Here is a 12,892-nt window from a genome sequence, read left to right on the forward strand (position 1 = left end):
GTCCCAGGCCCATTCTAATCATTCATGACAGCTCCTCTTCAGCAGACTAACACCCGCCATGGCAGAGGGAACTGACACCTCGTTCATACTATCTGCCTGCGCTCCATACAAAGGCACACGGTTATAAGACATTTGTTTTCTACATAAGATCATGTTTTCCATCATTTTTGTCATACTGGTTTTCTCCTAAGACTGTCAATGATTGTCCCCCCCCCCCCCATAACAATGTCCAAATCTTACATATGTCCAATTGTCCAATCGGTTGTTCTTGCGTTCGATTCTATCACATATGAAATACAGTAAAGTATCACCGAAGAAGTTCCCCAGAACTCTGTTGATAGGCTACGTTGATTTGAATCGGTAGAATATCACCAACAGAGCCTTTTACAGTAGAATACCACCAAAAGAGCCTTTTACAGTAGAATATCACCAAAAGAGCCTTTTACAGTAGAATACCACCAAAAGAGCCTTTTACAGTAGAATACACCAAAAGAGCCTTTTACAGTAGAATATCACCAAAAGAGCCTTTTACAGTAGAATACCACCAAAAGAGCCTTTTACAGTAGAATACCACCAAAAGAGCCTTTTGCTTTCTGGATCATTCTCATCCCAGGGGCCCGGGTCAGTTCAGCTGGGAGCCCAGGTCAGTTCAGCAGGGAGCCCAGGTCAGTTCAGCTGGGGGCCCAGGTCAGTTCAGCTGGGGGCCCAGGTCAGTTCAGCAGGGGGCCCAGGTCAGTTCAGCTGGGGGCCCAGGTCAGTTCAGCTGGGGGCCCAGGTCAGTTCAGCAGGGGGCCCAGGTCAGTTCAGCTGGGGGCCCAGGTCAGTTCAGCTGGGGGCCCAGGTCAGTTCAGCTGGGGGCCCAGGTCAGTTCAGCGGTCTGGGCCCAGGTCAGTTCAGCAGGGGGCCCAGGTCAATACAGCTGGGGGCCCAGGTCAGTTCAGCTGGGTGCCCAGGTCAGTTCAGCTGGGGGCCCAGGTCAGTTCAGCGGTCTGGGCCCAGGTCAGTTCAGCTGGGGGCCCAGGTCAGTTCAGCTGGGGGCCCAGGTCAGTTCAGCTGGGGGCCCAGGTCAGTTCAGCAGGGGGCCCAGGTCAGTTCAGCAGGGGGCCCAGGTCAGTTCAGCTGTGGGGCCCAGGTCAGTTCAGCAGGGAGCCCAGGTCAGTTCAGCAGGGGGCCCAGGTCAGTTCAGCTGGGGGCCCAGGTCAGTTCAGCAGGGGGCCCAGGTCAGTTCAGCAGGGAGCCCAGGTCAGTTCAGCAGGGGGCCCAGGTCAGTTCAGCTGGGGGCCCAGGTCAGTTCAGCAGGAGGCCCAGGTCAGTTCAGCTGGGGGCCCAGGTCAGTTCAGCTGGGAGCCCAGGTCAGTTCAGCAGGGAGCCCAGGTCAGTTCAGCTGGGGGCCCAGGTCAGTTCAGCGGTCTGGGCTCAGGTCAGTTCAGCAGGGGGCCCAGGTCAGTTCAGCAGGGGGCCCAGGTCAGTTCAGCTGGGGGCCCAGGTCAGTTCAGCAGGGAGCCCAGGTCAGTTCAGCTGGGGGCCCAGGTCAGTTCAGCAGGGAGCCCAGGTCAGTTCAGCAGGGAGCCCAGGTCAGTTCAGCAGGGGGCCCAGGTCAGTTCAGCTGGGGGCCCAGGTCAGTTCAGCAGGGAGCCCAGGTCAGTTCAGCTGGGGGCCCAGGTCAGTTCAGCAGGGGGCCCAGGTCAGTTCAGCTGGGGGCCCAGGTCAGTTCAGCTGGGGGCCCAAGTCAGTTCAGCTGGGGGCCCAGGTCAGTTCAGCTGGGGGCCCAGGTCAGTTCAGCGGTCTGGGCCCAGGTCAATTCAGCAGGGGGCCCAGGTCAGTTCAGCTGGGGGCCCAGGTCAGTTCAGCTGGGGGCCCAGGTCAGTTCAGCTGCTAATGTGTGCTCCTGCGTTGGAAGGCTCTTCGTGTGGACAGCCGTGCTCGTCCCCTTCTTCTTCTCTTCCTACGCATCGTTGAGGTCACTTTCTGCTTTCCACTGTCCTTTCGTAAGCTGCGCAGGAAATTGAATGACAGGTAGAGGGACAGGTAGGTGAGGAACAGGTAGCAGGCCCACAGAATGACCATCATGGGAAGAATTGTCTGAAATAACTTTTTGCCATTGAGGCAATATGAGCTATCTTGTCATACTCAGCAACACGAATAGATAATCCCCAGAGAAGTAAAGTCAAATTAGTCCGGAATGTTTTTTTATCATAACATCATCTAAATAATTAATTTGAAAATAAATAAGAAATAAATCCTGTTCTACAACTGCTACTATGGTTATCAGAATAGTCTTCTTATAGTATTGATTAATTGACCACTTGTCTTCGGTGGTGAGAGTGGAGGCTACTCCAGAGAGGAGGAGACGCGTTACGTTCCAGCACCTTATCTATTTGGCTCTATTTAAGCAGCTTAAACTAGATTAGTGTCTCAGATCTCAGCCTCACAAAGAAAGCAGACATGTGTATTCACGTTTTCTTAACAAGTGAATACAGTTGTATCATTGATTTGGTATATATTTTTTTTAATCATAAAATACAGTATGTATAGCACCAGGTATTACATGTTCAACATTAAACTATACAAGTGTCAATCTACATGAAATACTGTGAAAATGTAACTAGTAGGTGCAAAAATAATTGGCTACCAAATCCCTTTACAGTGCCTTCGTAAAGCATTGAAGGTCCCCAAGATCACAGTGGTCTCCATCATTCTCAAATGGAAGAAGTCTGGAACCACCAAGACTCTTCCTAGAGCCTTTCCAAATCGTGTCCAATCAATTGAATTTACGACCAGGTGGACTCCAATCAAGTTGTAGAAACATCTCAAGGATGATCAATGGAAACAGGACGCACCTGAACTCAATAAGCACCCTATTCCTTATATAGTGCACTACTTTTATAGCACCCTATTCCCTATATAGTGCACTACTTTTATAGCACCCTATTCCTTATATAGTGCACTACTTTTATAGCACCCTATTCCCTATATAGTGCACTACTTTTATAGCACCCTATTCCCTATTATAGTGCACTACTTTTATAGCACCCTATTCCCTATATAGTGCACTACTTTTGGTCAAAACATATACTTTTGGTCACTATATAGGGAGCAGGGTGCCTTTTAAGGGATGCAACCTTGGACTGCAAGCTGACTGGCCCAGCTCTTTCTGGTAACAGCCAATCAGCCATGCTGTTGTTGTGATGTGAGTGAACAGTATTGGTGACCATTCTGGATCAGAGCAATAAAAAATGTATTTCAAAAAGTTTTTCTTCTGAGTTTTCACTTTTCTATTCTAATATTTTATGTAATTTGTGTTGGTCCATTTCAAAGTGTAGTGACAGTGATGAAGTCATATCAATGAAATATAAGTAAGAACAGACCAACAAAACATTTGCATCTGTGCCACAGATTGCAAAATAGTTGGGAAGAGATTTTCAATTGACTAATTCCATGGCACTTGGTTTACAAACTGATTCAAAACTTGAGTTTTTCAATTTAATTATACAACATTGTTGGCAACCAATAGAATGTTATTTATATGGGGGATTACAACCATCCCAGCTTTGCAGATTTTGCTGCGAAGAGACAGAATCATTATATAATTTGTTTTGGTACTGTCCATATGTTGTTTGTTTTTGGTCGCAGGTTCAGGAACGGCTGAATCATTTTTTTACTTAGCATTTTTTTTAAAAATCTTTATTTGAACAGGGAGTCACATTGAGATTAAAATCTATTTTACAAGAGAGCCCTGTACACATTACAATAAAAACAGAATGTTAAAACACACACATCTGTATAAAACAATAAAATCAGCACTATAATTTTTTTTTCCATTTAATGAAATCAATCACATTCAACTACATAAAGGTCCTCAATCAATCATTTAAACTGCCTGAGAGGCACCAGTACATCTAACTGCAGTGAACTCTGCAGTTTATTCCACAAATCAGGGGCAAAATTTAAATATTTACGTGGAGCTGCAGATAGCACTTCTGGGTGACTTAAAAAGTCATGGTCAATCGATCAATAATATAATGCTTTTAGCAACAACGTTTATCTTTAATTTCCAATCTGTAGAAGCTATGAGAATAGAAAGGTTCAGAACTTAATGTGAAGCATCACAGCACAGTCCAATCTGTAGAAGCAATGAGAATAGAAAGGTTCAGAACTTAATGTGAAGCATCACAGCACAGTCCAATCTGTAGAAGCTATGAGAATAGAAAGGTTCAGTACTTAATGAGAATAGAAAGGTTCATCTTAATGTGAAGCATCACAGCACAGTCCAATCTGTAGAAGCTATGAGAATAGAAAGGTTCAGTACTTAATGTGAAGCATCACAGCACAGTCCAATCTGTAGAAGCTATGAGAATAGAAAGGTTCAGTACTTAATGTGAAACATCACAGCACAGTCCAATCTGTAGAAGCTATGAGAATAGAAAGGTTCAGAACTTAATGTGAAGCATCACAACACAGTCCAATCTGTAGAAGCTATGAGAATAGAAAGGTTCAGAACTTAATGTGAAGCATCACAACACAGTCCAATCTGTAGAAGCAATGAGAATAGAAAGGTTCAGAACTTAATGTGAAGCATCACAGCACAGTCCAATCTGTAGAAGCTATGAGAATAGAAAGGTTCAGAACTTAATGTGAAGCATCACAGCACAGTCCAATCTGTAGAAGCAATGAGAATAGAAAGGTTCAGAACTTAATGTGAAACATCACAGCACAGTCCAATCTGTAGAAGCTATGAGAATAGAAAGGTTCAGAACTTAATGTGAAGCATCACAGCACAGTCCAATCTGTAGAAGCTATGAGAATAGAAAGGTTCAGAACTTAATGTGAAACATCACAGCACAGTCCAATCTGTAGAAGCTATGAGAATAGAAAGGTTCAGAACTTAATGTGAAGCATCACAACACAGTCCAATCTGTAGAAGCTATGAGAATAGAAAGGTTCAGTACTTAATGTGAAGCATCACAGCACAGTCCAATCTGTAGAAGCTATGAGAATAGAAAGGTTCAGTACTTAATGTGAAGCATCACAGCACAGTCCAATCTGTAGAAGCTATGAGAATAGAAAGGTTCAGAACTTAATGTGAAGCATCACAGCACAGTCCAATCTGTAGAAGCTATGAGAATAGAAAGGTTCAGAACTTAATGTGAAGCATCACAGCACAGTCCAATCTGTAGAAGCTATGAGAATAGAAAGGTTCAGTACTTAATGTGAAGCATCACAGCACAGTCCAATCTGTAGAAGCTATGAGAATAGAAAGGTTCAGAACTTAATGTGAAGCATCACAGCACAGTCCAATCTGTAGAAGCTATGAGAATAGAAAGGTTCAGTACTTAATGTGAAGCATCACAGCACAGTCCAATCTGTAGAAGCTATGAGAATAGAAAGGTTCAGAACTTAATGTGAAGCATCACAGCACAGTCCAATCTGTAGAAGCTATGAGAATAGAAAGGTTCAGAACTTAATGTGAAGCATCACAGCACAGTCCAATCTGTAGAAGCTATGAGAATAGAAAGGTTCAGAACTTAATGTGAAGCATCACAGCACAGTCCAATCTGTAGAAGCAATGAGAATAGAAAGGTTCAGAACTTAATGTGAAGCATCACAGCACAGTCCAATCTGTAGAAGCTATGAGAATAGAAAGGTTCAGAACTTAATGTGAAGCATCACAGCACAGTCCAATCTGTAGAAGCTATGAGAATAGAAAGGTTCAGAACTTAATGTGAAGCATCACAGCACAGTCCAATCTGTAGAAGCTATGAGAATAGAAAGGTTCAGAACTTAATGTGAAGCATCACAACACAGTCCAATCTGTAGAAGCTATGAGAATAGAAAGGTTCAGAACTTAATGTGAAGCATCACAGCACAGTCCAATCTGTAGAAGCTATGAGAATAGAAAGGTTCAGAACTTAATGTGAAACATCACAGCACAGTCCAATCTGTAGAAGCTATGAGAATAGAAAGGTTCAGAACTTTTGTGAAACATCACAACACAGTTGAAAAATATATGGCAATAAAGAAATCCAACCTGGATGGTGTTCAGCTATAGATGGGGCGGCAGGTAGCCCAGGGGTTAGAGTGATGGGCCAGCAACCGAAAGGTTGCAAGATCGAATCCCTGAGCTGACAAGGTAAAAGCAGAACTATCGTGAAGTATTTTAAATGTATATAATATATAATAAGCTGGAAATAGAACACAGGAGGCTGCTGAGGGGAGGATAATGTCTGGAATGGAAACCATGGGTTTTGATTCTTCTCTCGTCATTACCTTGAGCCAGTCCTCCTCAATGAATTAAGCCTCCTGTGAAGTAGAAGCATAAGAGTTGTTGTCCATTCTCTAATCAGGGGATGGTATAGTTCGGGGAAATGAAGTAAAATATGAAAGAAAAAAAAATCTACAAAAATATATGGGGGATTGGAAATGATGCAGACAATTACATTGACGGAAGCAACAATCTATCAAGCTGATCCACCCCTTAAACAAATATAATAATAACACAACACTCACCTGTTATCTTTATTGACAAATAAGATATCCAGACAGAAAACATTTACATTTTGAAAGTGACAAAAGATTTATTTTTTTTTAAAATTCACATTCCTCACAATTGATATCTTGTTGACAGTTAGAAAAGGAAACCCTTGTATTTACGTAAACATTCAATCAAGGTGAAGAGACTCCTAATGAACTTCAATCTGAATCACTGAACCGTACAGATTGCGCAATCTAAATTTAAAGGTAATTTCCAACTGAGCTGACATTGGCAGCATTTACCGTGAATGCATTTTGCCTAACACGGGAACATTGCCTTTAAATTTCAATCACACTAACGCTGAATAGGCAGTTAGTAAAAATATTGTAATTTCAATAAAATACCGGTCTAACAATTCAGAAAAATATGTCTTAAAAAAAAAAGATACCCAATCAATTCCCTATGTAATAACTTACAAAACCCATTCACCTTTCACCTTTCCCTCCCTAGAATTGTCTTTGTGGGACATCTTGTTCTGCTTGCTGTTTACAACAGAAACACAGGCCACTTCAAAAGGTACGTGTGTATTAGTACCAACAACAGAATCTATCCAAAGAAATAAAGGTATGTTCATCAAACAAGAACATCAACACAACGATTTTGAATTAATATGTCTCCTCCCTTCACCCATAAAAACACGAATGTCTTAAAATACCTTCACACAGACATAGACTCAGTCCATACAATCTCTTAACATACACACAGACTTCCACATCTCCCTTCTGCTGTGAGGTCATCTACTGTAGGAAAGCTCAGTTCCCAACCTATTTGATCAGGTTTTCCCTGTATCCAGCCCACTGACAGGATGATGTACAGGCTGACTCAGGATGCTCAGGGTCTTACCAACAAAATGGAGGCTGAACTTGGAGAGTACAGACAATCCCAAAAATACCAAGGTACTCCAAATCCTACAACTTCATCCTCTTATGTGTTGTTATTTCCACAGGACGCGGAGACCCTTGTTCGCTCCTCACTGAGTCTTCTTGTTGACTCCATTGTTCTCCTCCAGGCCGTCCAGTTTGAGGTGTGTCTGGCTGTAGTGTCTGATGAGGGTCCCGGGGAGCAGAGCCACACAGGCTATGCCCAGCAGCTGTAGCACTTTGCCCCAGGAGAACAGGTCATCCAGAGAGGACAACTCAGACAACATGGAGCCCGTCTGGACACAGATGAAGTTATATGGGATCAGGCCTGGAGGGATGGGGACAGAAGACAGAACGTGAAAGAGACATGAGACACACAGAGGGACAGAAACACAACATCAATCATTGCTAAGTTTGTTATGGTCTTACGGGTCGGGTCATAAAGAGATGGTCTCTGAATATTACATTAATAACACATTGGGACGATGAAGTAAAAGAGTGAATCAGTTTCTGCTGCTCACCGATGAAGACGGAGAAGAAGAAGAATGTGACAGGGATGTTGACGATGGGGGCGGACATGTTGAGGAACCAGTTAGGAGTCATGGGGAAGAACCTGAGGAAGAGGAGGAAGAAGAACAGACAGGACTGGTTCTCTTCCACCTTGGAACCAGAGCAGCAAAAGAGAAGTGGTTAATATCTATCTCCTCATACATGAACTCTGCTGCCACCCAGTGGCCATATAACCAATGTCAGTGTCGGCATCCCACAGATCAACCAATCACTCTACCAAAGCCATGACCCTTGCTGAGCAACAGCCCCACTTCTAGGTGTCAGAGCAGGTCACAGATTGCACACATACTGTCACACCGCTAACTAGCTAACCATTTTCACATCGGCTAAATATACATTGGGAGGATGGATTTCACCTGTTAAACAGTGAATGGGATTGTTGCATAACTACATACCTTCCTCTGCAGCATGGAGACCTGGCCAGGGAAGAGGTTTGTGATGTAGCGCTTACCGAAGGCCTGGGAGAGGAGGTAACACATGGTGGAGCCCACAGTGGTCAGAACACAGGCTAGTACCAAGCCCTGCCATGGGCCAAACAGAGCACCTGCTAGAATGTTCTGGACAGAGAGGAATGAAAAACAATCAGAGATACAACTTACAAAAGTACCATTTGTGAAAATGCCATATCAATTGTCTTCCTTTCATGATCACACATTTCATTATGTATTTCATGTAGCTGTTGTCCTATTAATGATCAGTCGTGATTATACATTTTCTTTGTGAAATTATGTATTTAAGATAATTAAATGTACAGTTGGCCTAATGTATGTTCTATTTATAGAAAATACTAAGTATTAAATATAAAATAAATACTATGATTACAAACATTGCCACAAACATGTTACATTTTTTTTATTTATTATGATGTTTATCTACAATTTCTGCTTCTGAGTATATTTTCTGCGTGCGAGTGTGTGTACCAGGAAGGAGGAACCAGGAATGGCGAAGGACTGCTTGTACAGATAGGCGCTACAGAAGAGAAGCAGAACGTATCCAGTGTGTTCTGTCTTGTAGAACTGGAGCAGCTCAGCCAGTTCCCTCAGCTCTACCAGGTCTGAGGGGAACTTCAGCCTTGAACGGAGGGATCACAACACAGATAGTATCATGAATGTTGGGGAACAAGGGGCCTGTCTGATCTGGGGTTGATGATGATGGAGAGATGAACTACAGTATACGAGTCATGGTACTCAGTGTATGATGATGAACTACAGTATACGAGTCATGGTACTCAGTGTATGATGATGGACTACAGTATACGAGTCATGGTACTCATCAGTGTATGATGATGGACTACAGTATACGAGTCATGGTACTCAGTGTATGATGATGGACTACAGTATACGAGTCATGGTACTCAGTGTATGATGATGGACTACAGTATACGAGTCATGGTACTCAGTGTATGATGATGGACTACAGTATACGAGTCATGGTACTCATCAGTGTATGATGATGGACTACAGTATACGAGTCATGGTACTCATCAGTGTGATGATGATGGACTACTCAGTGTATGATGATGGATACAGTATACGAGTCAGTCAGTGTATGATGATGGGTATACTCATCAGTGTATGATGATGGACTACAGTATACGAGTCATGGTACTCATCAGTGTATGATGATGGACTACAGTATACGAGTCATGGTACTCAGTGTATGATGATGGACTACAGTATACGAGTCATGGTACTCATCAGTGTATGATGATGGACTACAGTATACGAGTCATGGTACTCATCAGTGTATGATGATGGACTACAGTATACGAGTCATGGTACTCATCAGTGTATGATGATGGACTACAGTATACGAGTCATGGTACTCATCAGTGTATGATGATGGACTACAGTATACGAGTCATGGTACTCAGTGTATGATGATGGACTACAGTATACGAGTCATGGTACTCATCAGTGTATGATGATGGACTACAGTATACGAGTCATGGTACTCATCAGTGTATGATGATGAACTACAGTATACGAGTCATGGTACTCATCAGTGTATGATGATGAACTACAGTATACGAGTCATGGTACTCATCAGTGTATGATGATGGACTACAGTATACGAGTCATGGTACTCAGTGTATGATGATGGACTACAGTATACGAGTCATGGTACTCAGTGTATGATGATGAACTACAGTATACGAGTCATGGTACTCAGTGTATGATGATGAACTACAGTATACGAGTCATGGTACTCAGTGTATGATGATGGACTACAGTATACGAGTCATGGTACTCAGTGTATGATGATGGACTACAGTATACGAGTCATGGTACTCATCAGTGTATGATGATGGACTACAGTATACGAGTCATGGTACTCATCAGTGTATGATGATGAACTACAGTATACGAGTCATGGTACTCATCAGTGTATGATGATGAACTACAGTATACGAGTCATGGTACTCATCAGTGTATGATGATGGGAAGATGAATGAAGGGTTGTTCCACCTCATAGGGGTGGCAGGGTAGCCTAGTGGTTAGAGTGGAGGGGCGGCAGGGTAGCCTAGTGGGAGGGGCGGCAGGGTAGCCTAGTGGTTAGAGTGGAGGGGCGGCAGGGTAGCCTAGTGGTTAGAGTGGAGGGGCGGCAGGGTAGCCTAGTGGTTAGAGTGGAGGGGCTGCAGGGTAGCCTAGTGGTTAGAGTGGAGGGGCGGCAGGGTAGCCTAGTGGTTAGAGTGGAGGGGCGGCAGGGTAGCCTAGTGGTTAGAGTGGAGGGGCGGCAGGGTAGCCTAGTGGTTAGAGTGGAGGGGCGGCAGGGTAGCCTAGTGGTTAGAGTGGAGGGGTGGCAGGGTAGCCTAGTGGTTAGAGTGGAGGGGCGGCAGGGTAGCCTAGTGGTTAGAGTGGAGGGGTGGCAGGGTAGCCTAGTGGTTAGAGTGGAGGGGTGGCAGGGTAGCCTAGTGGTTAGAGTGGAGGGGCGGCAGGGTAGCCTAGTGGTTAGAGTGTTGGTCTAGTAACCGGAAGGTTGCAAGTTCAAACCCCCGAGCTGACAAGTCTGTCGTTCTACCCCTGAACAGGCAGTTAACCCACTGTTCCTAGGCCGTCATTGTAAATAAGAATTTCTTCTTAACTGACTTGCCTAGTAAAATAAAGGTTAAATAAATAAAAATGGTATATATTTTGTATTTTGAACCTGGATGTAGATTCAGATGTAAACCTAACAACTTCAATGACTAATTCATTTGAACAGGGGGAAGATAACATCAGTAAATTGACTAAGAATATATTACATGTGATGGAGAAACAAGCCACTACCATGTACTACTTGTCAGACGTGGAGAACTGATATTGTTGACTTGTTATTGGGTTGGGACATCTGTAGGTGGCTTTTGACTATTTATTTGGATTCCTCATGTCATACTTATTGTTAGAAAAAAGTTTGGTCCAAATCAGATTTTAGGTACTATATTTATTGATTATATGAATCCTATAAATTCAAAAATGGCCAAGATGGATGCAATCAATTAGATTTGAATTCATCATAGATCTAATTATATTATATTTCAACAAAATAATGTTGCAGGAATGCTTATCTTCTCTGTTTCTAACTACAGAAAATGACTTTGATATGGGGGCAGATATTATGTAATGTCTTAAGTGTATCTTTCTCCAAACAAATTTGTTCAGTGAATCTAGAGCGTTGGGCCAGTAACCGAAAGGTTGCTGGTTCGAATCCCCGAGCTGACATAGTAGAACTCTGTCGTTCTGCCCCCTGAACAAGGCAGTTAACCCAATGTTCCCCGGTAGGCCGTCATTGTAAATAAGAATTTGTTTTTAACTGACTTGCCTCGTTAAATAAAGTTGAACATTTTTAAGTCGCTAGCCAGTGGAACAGTATAGCTTCCGTCCCTACCTGGGCTCGAACCAGGGACTCTGCACACATCGACAACAGCCACCCTCGAAGCATCGTTACCCATCGCTCCACAAAAGCCGCGTTTCGAGGGTGGCTGTTGTCGATGTGTGCAGAGGGTCCCTGGTTCGAGCCCAGGTAAGGACGGAAGCTATACGATTACACCAGTACAAGTCAGACCCATTTACTGTAGTCTACATAGTTACCTGTGTTCTTTGAATTCCCCACTGTCCTTGTTAGTGTCGATGTCAGACGTTTCTTCGTCCTCCGTCGCTTTGGGTGGGAGTTGTCGCGGTCCGGTCGGAAGGTAAGAAGACAGAATGTACAGATAGAAAGTAGCGGCGGTAATTACAACAATTAAACCCACAATTGACCGCATAGTTAAAGAAGAAGCTAGTTAGTCTACATGCAATACAGGAACCAAGTATCGGGTGAGACAGAAGGGGGACGACAATAAGCGCTGGACCGAAGAGGAAAATGGGGAGCCTAGACGGACAGCTGTGACGTAACATCCGTTATTATCAGCGCTACGTTTGTGTCATTGAACAACATGGGGTCATGTTGTTATTACCATTCTAAACACGTTTAGCACTTTCAGTGAGTCTATTGCACGTATTTTATTGGGAATATACACACAGGGTTAAAACTATGTGAAAAGTAATTATTGTAGTAATTTATGTTTTCGCTAATTGGGGAAAATCTCAGGGTCGTATTGAAGAAATGACAAAGTATCCAAAGACTTCCTTCTCAACCAAGTCAACAAACTCACTTTTCTAAGTCGATATGTGGTAAAGGTGATGGCAACATGCCATCTCACTTGTTCTAAAGTTCAACATCAGCTGCACGCGCCATGGTATATGAGGAGTCGGAGTGACTTTTCTCCAGAACAATAATGGCCACGTACTCTCGGCTCCCGGGATCCGTTGCTCTGATAACGCTTCAGAATCCACCTGTCAACGCGCTCAGGTGAGTTAAAAATAACTTGGTACGGTTAATATTGCACGCAGTAGAAATGTAGATCAACATGTTCCTGTCGATTAGTAGGCGTATGTGTTACGAAGGTGAC

The 12,892-nt window shown here is 43.4% G+C and overlaps 2 protein-coding genes across 2 annotated transcripts in view; one reads left to right on the top strand and one right to left on the bottom strand.

The window, feature by feature from the left end:
* Positions 1-6,502: 6,502 nt before the first annotated feature.
* tmem41aa (transmembrane protein 41aa) lies at positions 6,503-12,303 on the bottom strand. The gene is made up of 5 exons (XM_029650878.2): positions 12,033-12,303; positions 8,883-9,033; positions 8,358-8,519; positions 7,914-8,052; positions 6,503-7,720 (listed from the first exon to the last, which is right to left on the bottom strand). Exons 1-5 carry the CDS (start codon positions 12,203-12,205, stop codon positions 7,503-7,505), a joined length of 843 nt encoding a protein of 280 aa, XP_029506738.1. The 5' UTR covers positions 12,206-12,303; the 3' UTR covers positions 6,503-7,502.
* A 46-nt stretch (positions 12,304-12,349) lies between these two features.
* ehhadh (enoyl-CoA, hydratase/3-hydroxyacyl CoA dehydrogenase) overlaps positions 12,350-12,892 on the top strand; it is a 37,981-nt gene continuing 37,438 nt past the window's right edge. The window contains exon 1 of the mRNA XM_029650877.2: positions 12,350-12,792. Within this exon, the coding sequence (XP_029506737.2) occupies positions 12,719-12,792 (74 nt within the window). The 5' untranslated portion in view covers positions 12,350-12,718. The remainder of the gene's footprint in view (positions 12,793-12,892) is intronic.

This window comes from Oncorhynchus nerka, linkage group LG1 (genome assembly GCF_034236695.1).
Source record: "Oncorhynchus nerka isolate Pitt River linkage group LG1, Oner_Uvic_2.0, whole genome shotgun sequence".
Classification (NCBI taxonomy): Eukaryota; Metazoa; Chordata; class Actinopteri; order Salmoniformes; family Salmonidae; genus Oncorhynchus; species Oncorhynchus nerka.